General features: G+C 42.8%; 1 protein-coding gene across 2 annotated transcripts in view; it reads right to left on the bottom strand.

Moving 5' to 3' along the window:
* Nucleotides 1–17,186, bottom strand: part of LOC140425038 (adenylate cyclase type 1-like) — a 547,118-nt gene that overhangs the window by 194,675 nt on the left and 335,257 nt on the right. For both annotated transcript variants that reach the window (XM_072508827.1, XM_072508828.1), the window contains 2 exons: nt 16,718–16,859; nt 4,183–4,338 (listed from right to left, as the gene is read on the bottom strand). In XM_072508827.1, the coding sequence (XP_072364928.1) occupies nt 4,183–4,338; nt 16,718–16,859 (298 nt within the window). The remainder of the gene's footprint in view (nt 1–4,182; nt 4,339–16,717; nt 16,860–17,186) is intronic.

Here is a 17,186-nt window from a genome sequence, read left to right as displayed (position 1 = left end):
CGGGCGATGGTCGGTCTCAACATTTGAATTGGGGGAGGCCCTACACGTAATCATGAAATTTGTTGACCCCAGTCAACAGGCCCAAGCACTCCTTTTCGATCTGCGCGTAGCGCTGTTCCGTGGGGGTCATGGCACATGACGCATATGCAACGGGAGCCTATGATGAGGCCTCATCGCGTTTCAGGAGCACCGCCCCAATGCCGGATTGGCTGGCATCCGTTGAAATTTTTGTTTCCTTCGTGGGATCAAAAAATGCCAATACCGGGGCCGTGGTAAGCTTGGTCTTAAGCTCCTCCCATTCGCGCTCGTGGACGGGAAGCCATTGGAAGTCTGTCGTCTTCCTGACCAAGTTCCGGAGATCTTTGGTATGGGAGGCGAGGTTGGGGATGAACTTCCCCAGGAAGTTGACCATGCCCCAAAATCGGAGGACCGCCTTCTTATCCGCTGGCTTCTGCATGGCCGTGATGGCTGCCACCTTGTCCGCATCCGGCCGCACACCAAACCGGGAGAAGTGGTCCCCTAGGAACTTGAGTTCCATCTGGCCGAAGGAACATTTGGCTCTGTTGAGGCGAAGGCCTTGGTCCCGTATTCGTTTGAAAACACGCTGGAGGCGACTGATGTGCTCCTGCGGGGCGATGGACCAAATGATGATGTCATCAACATAGACGCGCACACCCTCAGTGCCCTCCATCATTTGCTCCATGATCCGTGGAATACTTCTGATGCCGATATAATCCCAAACGGCATCCTGCTGTAGCAGTATCTGCTAAACGGGGTATTAAAGGTACACAGCTTTCTGCTGGACCTGTCTAGTTGAATTTTCCAGAATCCTTTCGAGGTGTCAAGTTTGGTGAAAATGTTGGCCCGAGCCATCTCGCACGTAATCTCCTCGCGCTTGGGGATAGGTTAATGCTCCCTCATTATGTTGCGATTCAGATCCTTTGGGTCAATGCAGATCCGGAGCTCGCCAGAAGGCTTCTTTACGCACACCATGGAACTGACCCAGTCGGTTGGTTCCGTCACTCTGGAGAGCACTCCTTGGTTCTGGAGGTCCTGCAGCTGCTGCTTGAGGCGGTCCTTGAGGGGTGCTGGGACTCTGCGAGGTGCATGAACCACAGGCGTGGCGTCTTGTTTGAGCAGGATTTTGTAAGTGTATGGAAGCGGGCCCATGCCTTCAAAAACGTCGCGGTGCTGGTCGAAGATGGCAATGCGTTGCACCCTGAAGTCCGCATCCTGGAAGGCAGACGTGTCCTCTGGAGAGAGAGAGTGTACTCGTTGAACGGGGTTTAGGAGTTTGCATGCCTGTGCGCCTAGCAGAGAGTCCTTCGAGGAGCCCACTATCTCGAAGGGAAGGATGGCTTTTCGCGAGTTGTACGTCACTTCGATTTGGCATGAACCGGTAGCAGGTATGCTGTTGCCGTTGTAGTCCACTAGTTGGCAGGTTGACGGATGAATGTTTGGTTTAACCCCAAGGGTCTGAAATGCTGACCATGCTAGGAGATTAGCGGAAGCACCAGTGTCCAGGCGGAATCGTATCTGGGATCGGTTGACCATCAGGGTGGCACACCACTCGTCGTCTGGATCAATGCTGTGCACCGACAGCGGCTGGTGGTTTTGATTCGGGGACAGCCTGTTCTTTGTTATAACAGCGACTCGAAAAGGCTCCCTCGGGTCCTCGGTGTCACTGATCTGCGGGAAGTCGGAATCGGACTCGGTGAACTTGGTTTGAATTGCCCGAACGTTCCTGTGAGGCTGGCTGAAGTGATGCGAATTGGCAGGCTGAGCTGCTCGACAGTAGGCAGCATAGTGGCCAAGTCTGCCACATCATAGGCATTGTCGCGATTTTGCAGGACATTGCCGCTTTAAATGGGCGGAGCCACAGTTGCCGCACGTCGTGACGTCAGTACGCGCGTTGCGCTACCGCGCATGCGTGGTGCGGTCCTGCATGGTGTGCGCCTGCGCATCACGTTCTTCCATGTCACCGTCCCATCGTTTGGCGCGTACAAGCGCCGGAGGCCGCGAAAAGAGCGCAAAATGGCCGCCCTCATCCAGGCTGCAGCCTTGGAGGTGTTCAATTGTTTGGACCAGTTCCGCCTCGTGGGGACCTTGCCGCGCCGTTTCAGCCGCCTGTATGTGGGACTACCGGCTGGTGGTATTTTCATGCAGGACACAGGTCTCGATGGCAGTCGCTAGGGTGAGTTGCTTAATTTTGAGGAGCTGCTGACGCAGGGGGTCCGACAGAACACCAAATACGATCTGGTCGCGTATCATTGAGTCGGAGGTGGGCCCGTAGCCGCAGGACTGTGCAAGGATGCGGAGGTGTGTTAAAAAGGATTGGAAAGGCTCGTCCTTACCCTGCAAGCGCTGCTGGAACAGGTATCTTTCGAAGCTTTCATTGGCCTCTGTGCTGAAGTGGGTATCGAATTTGTGGAGAACCGTCTTGTACTTTGTCTTGTCCTCGTCATCTGCGAATGTGAGGGAGTTGAAGATGTGGATGGCGTGTTGCCCGGCCGTGGAGAGGAGCAGAGCAATCTTCCTGGTGTCCGAGGCGTTCTCCCTGTCCGTGGCTTCGAGGAAGAGCTGGAAGCGCTGTTTAAAAATCTTCCAATTGACCCCGAGATGCCGGCAATGCGGAGCAGCGGGGGCGGGTTGATGTTCTCCATACTTCAGGATGCCGGAATGCTGATTAGTTGCAGGTGGGTCTCAGACGTGCTAGTATGCAACCACCCCTTGTACCATGATGTGTTGGGTGTTCTGGATCACAAACAGGTCACCAACACTGGAAGTGGTGCAACTCTATTTTATTATAAGGTTAACTATATTAACATACTTGAACTGTGGGTAAATGCAATACCAGCTTTAACTGTTGACCCTTGCCTAGTCCTAACCAGGTGATGCACTCAGCACATGGTGAATGTCTGTGTTGCAGGCTGTGAGCTCTGTGCTCCGAGCTGGCTGCTACTAGAATGAGTGGGAACTCTCCTGTCCCCTGTCTTTATAGTGCGTGTGCTCTCACTGGTGATTGGCTGCGGTGTTGTGTATGCTGATTGGTCCCACTGCATGTCCATCAGTGTGTGTGTGTCTGTCTGCACCGTAATATACTGGTGTATATTATGACACTCACCTTTCACAGAAATGAAACAGCAGCCTGGTGCAATGATTTTTAATTCTATATATCAGGAAAAATAATCATTATATTCCTGCCTCACTGATGGTTCCGCTTCATTATTTCCCCACCTATGTTCTCTCATCTGCTGCATCCCAACACTACACATTTTACATCAGCAAGTCACATGTAAAAGTGACAGCAAATGGAATCCTGAGTTCTCCAATGCCACTGCCAGTCATCCCTGGGATGAGTTGGGTTCTACCAGGTTTGACCTGCCCTGAAATTGCAACATTTCACTACTACCTAGTCTAACAACTTAAGGCCTGACCAAGGAATGCCAAACCCCAACCTACTGAAGATAACAAATGTCGAATGCCAAACTAGTGAATCTTTAGCTGGATGACAATGCTCTATTGTAATCTATTAAGTTGCTTTTAATCAGCAACATATCCAAGACAAATGATTTGCTTTCCAGAAAGTAACTATTGTAAATTTTCCACATTATATCTTAATTGAAAACCAGCCCCTGAATTTGGAAATCTGAAAAATGTTCATGTACTATGTCTGCACCACAAATTCTACACCTCTTCAATCACGTACTTAAGTGTATTATATTCAATCCCTTTCAGATCCTTTTCACCTTCAGCAATTGCTCTGTTTTAAATGTAAGCGAACTATTTTGATCACACTATTATATATTTAAATATTCTAATTTGTAGCAGGAGCCTATATTTAGGTTTGAATTAGTGTCTTCCTTTGGCTGATGCTAATCCACATCTGTGCAGTGGTCATTTAGGAAGAAAATAACAAAGCTTCATTCACTTCATGCCATCTGGGTAGGGTGATGAGAGCAGAAATAAATAGCAGCTTTCAATCAACACAATAGGCATGTTGAGAGTTTCTGTTGCACAAGAATATATACAAGGCAATGACTTTCAATAGAAATAGGCAGGAATAGAGAAAAATAACACTTCCTCCTTGAAACATTTCCTTGTCAAACAAGGATCTCATTAACTAAAAAGTCAGACACATCAACAAATGTCAGAATAAAATTGTTCTGATATATCACTTACCTTGTCATCATCCTCACACGTCATCACATTGGAAAAAGGGATTTCAGCTTTGAACATCTTACGGCAGTGCATAAGTTGAACAAGTAAGTAACAGACTGTTTTAAATTTCATCCTCTTTGCTGGTTTTATGTCTGAGAGAATCAACCCAGGAAAAATCTGTCAAAAGGAGAAAATTCATCAATGCTCAATATATTTGTAACAATGTACTGCAGTTTTAAAACAGTATAATGTATACATTTAAATGTCTTCCATTCATCCGAGGGATGGGTTCAAATCTAAGTCAAGTAAAAAGTAGAAGTCTCCTCCATCTCTGCTGGATGTAAAGGTTTATAGTTAATTCTTCAGAAGACAAAACAAATATTCAAAAGGGATATTGGTAAGATGGGGAAAGGGTTAAAAAGTGGCAAATGGAATTCAATGTCACGAGGTGCGTGGTGATATGTTTTAATAAAATAAATATCACCAGTAATTATACACTGAATGGGATTAGGTTTGCGCTTTTGGAAAGCAGAGGATTTACGGAAATAGTTCACAAAACATTAAAGGTAACACTTCAGCTTCATAAGGCTGTGAAAATAAAACAAATCAAATTCTAGCTTTTATAACAAGAGGCAGAAAATATAAAAACTAAAAGTTAATGATGAACGATATAAAACCTTATTAGGACCTCTGTATGCATACATTTATTGAGCTTCAGACCATAAGAAAGATGCTCAGACTTAATGAGAGGATAACAGATTTATTTGGATGCTATCTGCTATCAAAGTAGCATATGAACAAAGCTTGAGTATTATTTTTGTTGCAACATCATAGAATATAGGTTAATGATAATAGAAGTGTTTGAAATTATGTAAGGAAAGGGCAGGGTAGATAAAAGACTTACTAGTAGTTGAGGAGTTAAAAATATGGGGCTGCAGCATGTATCCAGCTGAATGTAAGATTTAGATCAGAGTTCAGCAGAAACCTCAAAGAATTGTGAGGCTGTAATATTCATTGTCAAGGTTAATATGAGGAAGGGACTGTCAATTTTCATGATTAAATTGGATAGTTCGATGAAGGAGAAGGGGGTTAAAGGATTATGAGAATAAGGTTAGTCATTGTGATTAGAACTATTTAGAGTAGAAGGTAAACATTAATCGGGCCTAAATGGACCGATTGGCCTATTACCTTTTTGGGCTTGCTGTGTATTTCTTTGCATAACTTGAGCTGTCTCAACCAATTTTGTAATGAATACAAGCCCAAAGCACAGGTCTATCCACAAGTCAATACGAATTGGCATCAAATTGGCAGACCTACCAAAAGATTCCCTTAGGTTAGTCCGTATGCGAAATGGAAATGTCAGACTGGTGCTGGAGGAATTGCTCTTCAGATGCTTGGTGAAGATATATTTTTATGCTAGATTAAGAGAGCTCTGCCATATAACCAGCCTATTCCATATTTGGCTTGTGAGCGTTTGATAACACCGAGGATGTGAAAATGGAAAGATGTTCCATTCCCCAATGCCAACATTTACGAAGCTAAAAAACCCTCTCCTAACCCAGCTTCTGCACCTACTCTTCAATAGAAATTGAAATGCTTTTCTCAATGGTGTTGCACCACAGAAATCAATGAATGCAAAATCGAGCCTTTCTCTATTGAATTCTCTGCCGGAACCACACCAAGAAATTTGGTGTGCTGCGATAGCTCCCATTGGGTTAAAGGGAAAATTGAAAGTGAACATCATGTTTAAATGGTCTCCAGTCGGATTTCCCCACTCGGGGTTTACGGGTGACTAGGTTTCAAGAGGTCTGCTAAAAATAGTTTTTTGGCTTACACTATTTCACATATATATAGTGTATTATATATCCTGGTGCAGTACGGTTGAAAACCTGGGTTAATATATGTATGTGACTGCTGCAGTAATGTTTTTAAAAATCCTGGTTTAAAGGAAAGACAGACATTTTGGCTCCTGAACGAGCAATTAAAATGTCATAAAAGTAAGATCAAAATTAATTCCAATGGGCGGTATGGTGGCACAGTGGTTAGCACTGCTGTGTCACAGCACCAGGGCCCGGGTTTGTTTCCAACCTCGGGTCACTGACTGTGTGGAGTTTGTACATTCTGCATGTGTCTGTGTGGGTTTCCTCTGGGTCCCAGGTTCACTCCCACAGTCCAAGTTTGTGCAGATTAGGTGGATTGTTCATGCTAAATTGCCCATTAGTGTCCAAAAAGGTCAGTAATGGTTGCAGGTATAAGATTGGGGTGTGGGCTAGCTAAGATGCTCTTTCAGCGGGTCGGTGCAGACTTAATGTGCTGAATGGCCTCCTTTTGCACTTTAGTGATTCTATCATTCTTCTATGATGTATATTGTTTACCTGAATAGGACTAATGGAATTTCTTTATAGAAAGAAGGCTCCCTGGGGGGTAGATAATTAGAGACATTTATTTAGCCTTAATAAGGTGATCATAACTCAGTCAGTGGGTTAGAAATGATGGGTGCGAACAAACGGCCTCATCACACCCGACTCGGTGACGTGATAAGGCTGTTAAATTGCGTGAGAGGCCTCATTGGGTGTGATGCATATTTACATATTTAAGTGAGTGCCACAGGCGCTGAGAAACACCCTGCTAAACTGGCCATTAAATCGTGCCCGACGTAGTTAATGGGAGGAGCCGGGACTAAAGCAGCCAGGTATGGATATTTCAGTTTTCGGTTTTGGCTGCAAAGCGAGCTGAGAAGCAGTTTCTGAAGAGTACAGCCAGGGCATTATTCAGACAGGGTGTCAGGCCTCTCTCTTCAAGCAGACTCAAAAGATCTCTATCCAATGTTTGGCAAGTAATCCTGTGTTTGCTACCTTTAGTTAAAAGTAGGTTTTGACTGGAGTTGGATTTGCTTGAGTAGAGAATACAAGATAGTGTTAGTGTTTCATTTGATTGTTTAACTGGCAATTTCTGTATGCTGTTAAAGTTAGTTTAATTCTGTGTTCATAATAAAGTTTGTTATAAATATACAATATACCGATTTATGTGTGGAGTTACTCATGGAGCGAAGTATCCTTCACAGTCTTACAATTAAATATCGTAATGGGGTTATTGTTTGGTATCCTAGCAACTGTTGGGGTCTGATCCAAGATCGTAACACCCCTGCCTAGCACAATCTCTCATCACTGACTGGCAGTGATGTTCTTTGTACCTGTATATCTGGTAAGACAGCGGAGTTGTGGAGTAACAGTGCAATCAATGAAGATTAAGAGTGCAGGGCCTAGAAGCCAGGAATGTCTGAACCTGCATATTTAGTTCAAGCACCAGCTCAAGCAGGCTGAGCCTGGGTTGTCCACAGATTTTCTGCATCATATCTGTTGACTTGCACAAATGATTCTGGCCTCTCAGAACTGACTGAGGCTGGTGAGAGATCTGCACAGCCCCTCTGCATCCAATTTGTCCAACATAGACAGAGATGTGCTCACCCTCACTCAGGCACTGATTGCAGCTGAGAGGTGAACACACAGGAACAGTTATAGAGCCTGGAGTGTACAACAAGAGGCAGAAGTAAAAGGAAAAATTAATTCCTTTATGAAGTGTTGAATAGCACAAATATTTGTGAATTGATGATACTGGTAGCGGTGGAGGGTGTACTGTCAAGCTGACCTCAACACATATTGAATGTGCTGTATCACTCTTAGCGTTTGTTACTGTTATTTATATTGTACTTGTAACATAATAAAAGATTCCAAGGTGCTTGGCAGGAGTATTATGAAACAAACTGTAGCACTTCAGCTGAGGCAGCTGTAGGCACGACCTCCAATAGAAATATTAAAATGGGGGTGCATGAGAGGTCAGAACGAGACAAACACAAATATCTCAGAGGATTGTGGAGGAGTTACAGAAATAGAGAGGGGCAAGGCCAAGGAAGGATTTGAAAATACAGATGACAATTTTAAAATAAAGACTTTGCTGACCAGGAGCCAGCGTAGGTCAGTGACCACAGGGATGATCAGGCAACAGGACTTGTTGCAAGTTAAAAGGACAGCAAAGTTTTGGATGACCTCAAATTTGCAGAGTGTAGAATGTGGTAGACCACCTTGGAATCAAGCCCAGAGGTACCCAAAGTACGAATGAGGCTTTCAGCAGCAGACAAGCTAAAACAGGAGTAAAGGGCAATGTTACAAAGCTGAAAATCTGTGGTCTTAGAGATGAATTGAATAATTCTTTAAAACATTTCAGCAAGGGTAGCACGGTGGCGCAGTGGTCAGCACTGCTGCCTCACGGCGCCGAGGTCCCAGGTTCGATCCCGGCTCTGGGTCACTGTCCGTGTAGAGTTTGCACATTCTCCCCGTGTTTGCGTGGGTTTTGCCCCCACAACCCAAAGATGTGCAGGGTAGATGGATTGGCCGCGCTAAATTGCCCCTTAATTGGAAAAACGAATTGGGTACTCTAAATTTCTCCAAAAAAAAAATTTCAGCAGAAGATTTGTTTATTTTCTGGCTTGCATTTTTTTATACTTCGGTTGGTTTCTCACCAAATTCATTTCAACTGTTTCGTGCAAACGATCTAACGATTAAAAGTTTTTTTTAAAAACCTTTCAGAACTTTGATACTTCTTCCTAACTTTTGAAATATGGTGCTGAATACTTAATACATTTTTTTCCCCCCCGTTTTTTTCCAATTAAGGGGCAATTTAGTGTGGCCAATCTACTCTGCACATCTTTGGGTGGTGGGGATGAGAGCCACGCAGACATGGGGAGAATGTGCAAACTCCACACGGAGAGTGACCCGGGGCCTGGATCAAACACGGGTCCTGTCCCCCATGAGGCAGGAGTCTAACCACTGCGCCACCGTGCCACCCTATTTAATATATTAGGGTTGGGCTGGAAAATCCCATCCAATATCCTTGTTGTGGTTTTCCACAAAGCTATGGTGATTATAGATGAGGCTAGCCATTTGTTACACCTTAATTCAATCATCCACATTTCACATTTTGCAAATAAAATAATAATAATCATCTTGTCAAGGACAATTTGTGATGGGAAATAAATGCTGACCTTACCAGCAAAGCCCACATAAAAAAATTAATAATATATCAGTTTAATTGTATAACTAATTTTTATATAAACTTTTGTGTTGCAGGAGTTTTGTAATTTTTTTAGAACATGGGAGTGAGTGGGCAGAGGGGATAAGAAGCAAAACCCAGCTATACCCCAGCTTCACAAAATAAAAGCATAAACTGAACAGGCCCATTGTATAGGAGGTAGTAGAGTAGGGGTAAGAAATAAATCATTTTTAGATTAAGTTACGCATTACATCTTCTGCATAACATGTGACATAAGTTCACATTCTCGAAACGCACAAAGGTTTTTATTTGCAACTTTCCGGTAAGTTTGAACTGGAAGTACTTGCGCACTCAAATATCTCTTAGGGAAGATTTATTATTATTATTAATATTTATTAAAATAATAAAAGGAAAACAGGCTGTAATTTTAGAGACATGTAATTGGATTGGTCTGACCTTGTGATATTTATTGTGCCCAGTCACCAATTATGCCTGAATGGAGACCCATGAATTTCTCCCCACCATTTAGAAATAGATTCATTAGCGGGCAATAGTGGAATTAAATTTGACGCAGATCAAAGGAGTACTAGATTTTCAGCTCTTCACCAATCAAATGCAGATGGTCTCCGCCATGGCACTATCATTGCTAAACAATGAACCTTGACTTCTGAGTGACTGATATCAAGAGATATTGGGTGGTGGGAGATTTTCTGCCCCCTTTTTCGGTGAGCAGGAATGGAGGTGCGAGCAAAGAATCAACGGGGAATCCCAACACAACTTTCATGCCGGCAGGATTTCCCCACTCAATTTCCCTGCACTGCGCCAGTGACATAACAGGGTTCCCGCCAGGGGAACCCCATTATAATACACAATCATATACTGAGTGGGCATCCCTGCTGTATCATCTCATCATGTAAGGAAGTCCCCCCATCATTCTGGCAGAATTTACAATAAGTTTTGTGATACTGGGAACTGGTGAACAAAATCCGGGGCAGTGACGGGAGCTCCGGGAGTTCAGTGGTATGGGGGCAGTCGATGGTGGTTGGTTAGGGTCGTCTTGTTTCCTGGGGTCCTTAGGTATCTTTACATCAGGACATCCCCCTACCCATTTTTGTGTCATCATCAAATTGAGCAACAATAGATGCAGTCTCTTCATCCAAGTCATTGATATAGATTGTTCTTAGTTGAAGCCCCAGTACAGATCCCTGCAGCACGCCACCAGATACAGCTTGCCAAGCTGAAAAAGAGCCATTTATCCCTACTTTCTGTTACCTAACCAATCCTTTATACATGCTAATATGTTACCCCAAACCATGAGCTCTTATTTTGTGTATTAGTCTTTGATGTTGCATTTTAACAAATGCCTTTTGGAAATCCAGGTACTCCACATCTGCAGGTTCTCCTTAATCCACGTTGTTTGTAACTTCATTAAAGAGCTCTTATAAATGAATGAAACATTTTTTCCTTTTCAAAACATCTGCCTGATTGCATGTTGATTTTCTAAGTGCCCTGTTATAAGTTCCTTAATAACAGATTCTAATATTTTCCTTTTGATGGATGAAAGGCTGAAGCAATGAAGGATTCTTGTGATTTGCTCTGAATAGTGCCCAACAAGGAGCTTGGGAGGTTTGGTTGTTACAGATTAAAGTGAGGCCAAGATTATTTTACTGGGAAGAGGTCCGAGATGTTCACACCTGTGGATAATGGCAGGAACATCTGTACAGATCATGAGTAGACTGTAGTTCTCAAAGTCTCATATGGAAATGTTATAAATGGTTATATGTTTAAAAATGTATTTAATTTTAAGATAGAGGGTGACATTCTATGGACCTCCAGCCATGTGTTTCTCAGTGTGGCACTGTTTGCTGGCAGCTGGATTCTGTCTTCCCGCTACTCGTCAATGGAATTTCCCATTGAAGCCAGCCCACACCGCTGGGAAACCCACGGGCAGGATGGGGTGGAGCTGCGCTGCCGACGGCAAAAGTGAATCACAACAGCCAGAGAATTTCGGCCAGAATGTCATTCAGGGTCTAAAGGATATGTAATCACATCCCTACCTAGATACAAGACCTATGTGATTCACACTGCCATGGATATGGCCATTGAGAGGAAGATGAAGTCATTATAGGATTGTGTTGCAGGTTTTACTAGCATATACCTGATCCACACAGACACAGTCAGTCTGCAAGAATCTGAGAGAGCAAGAGAGTAGAAAGATAAAAGCAGCGAGACCCACACCTTAAGCAGAGAAAGCACTGCCGGTCACCATGCAATACGAATGTGGAAGCTCACACTCAGGTTGAAGACCCCAGGTTTGTGATGATTTTAATGAGACTGGAAGAATTTTCTGGCTTGGCTACAGGGAAGAACTTCCAGTTCATGCTCCACCTTCAAAGACAGCCTGTTATTAGGAATTACCCAGCCGGAAATCGAAGAGAAAGGAAGTGCACAGGAGCTTGGAATCAGTTTGGAGTGGTTGTGGAGAATAAAATGTCCACTTAAGAGATCCTGTGAAGTACAACCGTAATGTGGCATTTTTGGACATGTGAACAGTTAACTAGAGGCAGTTACTTTCTGTAGTTTAAAGTCCAAGTTGCTTCCAAAAATAGGTTTAGCCTATCTTATTTTCAATTCCTTTGTTACAGTAAAAGTCTTAACACTTGAAATCTTGTCTTGTAATCCTTTCAGTCAGTCACTGGAAGTTCAAATTTCTTCTTAAAAGTTTTGGACTGACAAAGTTTGTAATTATGTCCCTTTGGAAACCCTCACTTTTTGTCAGGGATAATTGTGGTGCATGGAGACACAGGAGAGGGGGAGAGAGAAAAAACTTTTTAAAATTGCATTTTCAAATGTGTACATTCATATATATATTTTGAAAAGCCATTCTACTTTTTGATTGCCCATCACTTGTGCGGACAATGGATTAATGTACCCAGGCTTCTAGGTGTGATTGGATTTATGCTGGGAACAATGCAAGATAAAAGGTTGATGCAGTTTATTTGTTTGGGAATGTGGAGAAGAAGGAAGGAAATCAAGTTTTCTGGGATTGCTGTTCTGCAAGGTTAATTTGCTAAGCTGGGAGTCATTTCTAAAAATCACCTTTAACCTGCACAAACAAGGTGTGGAAAAATGAATTTTGATTGCAGGCAAATTTTGGTATGACCTATTTGGCAATATTTGAAACACGACATGTAGTCACAGTATTTTTCTTTTGGACGGGGGAAAACATTGGTCTAAGCAGCTCACTTTTCCAAGCCTCCTATTATGAAAATGAAATGAAATGAAAATGAAATGAAATGAATGAAAATCGCTTATTGTCACAAGTAGGCTTCAAATGAAGTTACTGTGAAAAGCCCCTAGTCGCCACATTCCGGCGCCTGTTCGGGGAGGCTGGTACGGGAATTTAATTTAGTGATTCAGGAAATAATTGCCCGCCAACATCTTTCTCAACATGAATTCATCCAGTCCTTCTTAAAGCCTGTTATTTTCTGTTCTACCAAGCCCACTTGTAATCTATTCCACAATTCCATCACCCACTTATTAAAAACTAAAGTTGCCGGAATTTTCTATTCCTTTTGTCACAAAATGTTGGAAGTGCTTTTCTTCGTCCCTGAGTCCTGTGCTTGACAGGTCATTTCTGAATTCAAATTCTTTTAATTCATAACAATCTAGAAATGTTCTCTACAGAAGAGGTAATCTTGCTGAGAAACTGAGCCCTTATATTCATGAATTATCCTTGTATCCTTCTTATAGTATTCCTCCAATATAATATATCCTCCTCATATTCTGGAAGGCAGTACCCTAGACAGAACCTCACCAATATCAGGTACAGATTCAGCATGGCAAAGTTTACCAGTTTTCTACTGTCACTATGAAATACTTAACAAGATATTAACTCCTCTCATGTACTTGTGAGTACAGTATGGATGGTATAAGAAAATGTAACAACCATAATAAAGAACCACATGGCTCAAACCAATTTCATTTGATATCTACACTGCTATTACATTTAATGTGATAACTGTCTGTGCATAGGACAGTTAACTCTACTTTTGAATATCTGAACACAAAAATAATCAATGACCTTCCCTGGATCTTAAGGTCAGAAGTGGGGATGTTGGCTGACAATTGCATAATATTCAGTTCCAATCACAACTTCTATGGTAATGACCATCACCAACAAGAGAGTATCTAATTAACACCCTTGACAATCAACAGCACCCACCATCAATATTCTGGGGTAACCACTGACCAAGTACTTAAATGGATCAGACATATAAATACTGTGACAGTAATAAAAGGTCACGGTTTGGACATTCTGCAGTGGTTGACTCATCCTCTAATTCTCCAAAGCCTGCCTACCATACACAGGACATAAGGTGGGAGTGTGATTGAATAACTTTCATTTCCCTGGGTAAATGTAATTTCAGCAAGCGGGCAGGACCAGAAATCCCAGCATAGAAATTAATTATGATAGTCAATGTGCCTTTTACTGAAAGTGCCATCCGGATTGCTGTGCGGCTGCAGAGTTTGTTCTAGGAGTCAGTATAAATCTAAGATTATGGGCAACATTCTCCATCTTGCACCACCGGTAGTGGAGTTCCTGGTGAGTCACTGATCCATTTCCGATGCTCCGACCCCCTGCTGGTGTCATGATGGAGGTTGAGCTGTCAATTTCCAGCTGACCATATCAAAATCACACAAGCGTGAAGGGAGGTGCTTGGAAAACACTTAGTTTTCAAAGTGGTCCAGGAGCTGTCAATCAAAGCATGATGTTTGCAGTGAGGGCACTTCAGACTTACACAACCATGAATAAAGATGAATGGAGCAATGCTGACAGTTGTGTATGTGTAAGCTGTCATCACAGCCTAGTAAAATCAATGCCAAAGAGAAATGAAGAATGGCTTGCAGCTCAAAGGTCTGAGGGGCTTTAAACACAGCTGAATGGGCATTTTCATTCCAGCCATTGTCATGTGGTGCTTCCATTGTCCAAGCCAGCAGGTGTATTGCCCAGGTGAGTGTTAAAGCAGTAATTATTTTCACTGCCTAGATCTATACTGCTCTCTACCGTCCAGTCAGGGGTCTCTCTTCTGGGGTGGTCTTTCTTCTGGGTGGCTTCCTGACAGGGGTTTCTTTTCTGGGGCATCTATGGGGGATACCCTTTATTTATTTATTTATTTATTTTTACATTTAGAGTACCCAATTCATTTTTTCCAATTAAGGGGCAATTTAGTGTGGCCAATTCACCTACCTTGCACATCTTTGGGTTGTGGGGGCGAAACCCATGCAAACACGGGGAGAATGTGTAAAATCCACACGGACAGTGACCCAGAGCCGGGATCGAACCTGGGACCTCGGCGCCGTGAGGCAACAGGGCTAACCCACTGCGCCACCGTGCTGCCCTGGATACCCTTTATTTCGGGAGTCTCTGGCGGGTCTCTTTTTTTAGGGAGTCTCTGGGATGGGGAGGCAGGTTGGGTCACCCCTATATGGGCGCTGAATAGCGATCTGGGGGGGGAGGGGGAACAGCTCCGGAGGGAGAACATAGGGCGGGTTTCTCCGTCCTGCCGCACCAGATTACGCCGTCGGGAAACCCCTGGAATGGAGCATCCCGACGGCAGAAAATTCAACCCATTGTCTCCCAAACAGAGAATTTTACTCGATATCGCTGGCAATGAAAATTCCCTCAGATACCATTCGATGCTGAAGTCTAGGTGAATGACACATTTTATTGTCCCAAACCTCCCCAGGCTTGGATCATCATCTCATTCTGTTGCTGTTCTCCATCCTCCAAGTTATCTAGCATTGACACTGTTGTGCTGCAGTGTTCACCGAAAAAACTCCTTCAAGAAATGTTTTTTACTCTGCTCACCAATGAATATTTTTTGATTCCCTTCTGTGTTTGAAAGACAGATTTTAAATGGAAGAAATTAACCCATTATTGAACCAAATTAAATCCGGAGTAAATTTACACGGTCAACATTAAGAACTACATAACAATGAGGTAGCGTAACAAATACTTCTATTAATTCCATTAAAAGATGGCATTAATTAATACTAACTGAATTATAACCGCTTACGAATTAATAATGTGTGTATGGGGCCTAATGCACACAACAAATTACACTCTCGTGAAAAATATTCCAAATTAACACTATTTCTGAGTTTATAAAAATGGAATGAAGATCACAGATACAAAATTAGCACTAATCGTCCTGGAAAAGTTTCTAAATCTGACAGATATCAAACCCAACTTCAGTGCTTTCTATCGTGTGAGAATATAACATTGTATTACAACACAACAAGGGAATTTGTTGGCAAACTCCATAAAGAGGCATTTTTTTCAGCAGCAGGTATTAGCTCAAATCATCTGAATTAATTTACTTCCAAGCCCTTGATACCCTATCACCGAGGATACTTTCCTATCCTTTATCTGGACTAGAGTAAACCCAATGTTTGATGCGAAACTGGCATTTAAAGTTTCTAACAATATTTATCATTATTATGTAGAAAAGCATGATGTCCCCTTTTCTAAAATAAATTTAGAGTACCCAATTCATTTTTTCCAAATCAGGAGAAATTTAGCGAGGCCAATCGACCGACCCTGGTGGATCCAAGGTCGTCTTTGTTATATGAACCTTTCTAAAACCAAAGTGAAGACATTAAACAAAAGTAATTCAGAATTGATTATGAACATAAACAAGTATCATGTCTTCACCAGAGAGTTATGAAGGCCCTTAATTATTGCAGTCAAGTAATCAGATCTTTGGGTTGTGAGGCGGAACCCACGCAAACACGGGGAGAATGTGCAAACTCCACACAGAGAGTGAGCCAGGGCCGGGATCAAACTTGGGACCTCGGCGCTGTGAGGCAGCAGTGCTAATCACTGCGCCACCGTGCTGCCTAAGTCCCCTGTTTTTAATAACTTGCCTGGTGCATCCTTAAGAGAACATTGAACACTGGTGCCCACTCAGAAATCAACCCGACACACTTTTTTTTTTCGATGCTCCCACGGAAGAACACGAGGTTTGCTACTAAGCTGTGCAAAGAAATCCTTCGACCGCTGGCAGGCAGCCTGCTCAAAGCACCCCTTCAGCCCCCCCACCCAAAACCACCACCACAGATGCTTTCCCTGCTCTACCAATCCTCATGTTCACTGCTCTCCCACAAACGGAGATTTGCCACGGGCCACCTGCTTAGCATTTGCAACTCATTAGCAGCATGTTAATAAGAACAAAGACTCAAAGTGGTTCAGGCCTCATGCCAACACTAACAAGGAAGAAGTGTGGCCACTTCACTATTTGCGCGTCCATTTTGGGCAGTATTTAAATGTCAGCCTCTGCAAAAGTGTTATGGAAAACAGGTAGAAAACATAATTAATTATTATAATTCTTGTAATTCAACACAATTCAGCAACTGGAATCTTAGGCTTATCTTGACATTTCAATGTAATACTTCTGTAGGCTTAAATCTTAACTGTGAAGCCAGAGATCAGTTTTTGACTCACTTTCTTTCGATGAGAGGGCACGATGAAGAAGGTTTCAATGTTATGCTTTTTAAGGAAACTGTTTCTCTCATACCCATATCCTGCTTCAACTTCATAATCTCCATTCAGGCACTCCAAGGTGGTCTTTGTTATATGAACCTTTCTAAAACCAAAGTGAAGTCATTAAACAAAAGTAATTCAGAATTGATTATGAACATAAACAAGTATGATATCTTCACCAGGGAGTTATGAAGGCCCTTAATTATTGCAGTCAAGTAAAAAGAGACTTATTTGATCTATTGGTATTTAACCCAAGAATTTACAAGTACCCAATGACAGCAACAAAGCCTTTGAGAAATGTGGGCTTTGTTTATATATTTTTTTTAAACTATGAACAGTGAAATGTCAAAAATATCAAAGCATTCTAGAGAAACTATGGCATTGTATACAAACATATGAAACATTGAGAAAATATGTTTTTTATGTGCAG

Source organism: Scyliorhinus torazame, chromosome 6, assembly GCF_047496885.1.
Source record: "Scyliorhinus torazame isolate Kashiwa2021f chromosome 6, sScyTor2.1, whole genome shotgun sequence".
Lineage (NCBI taxonomy): Eukaryota > Metazoa > Chordata > Chondrichthyes > Carcharhiniformes > Scyliorhinidae > Scyliorhinus > Scyliorhinus torazame.
This window is presented reverse-complemented; position numbering and strand designations above follow the sequence as displayed.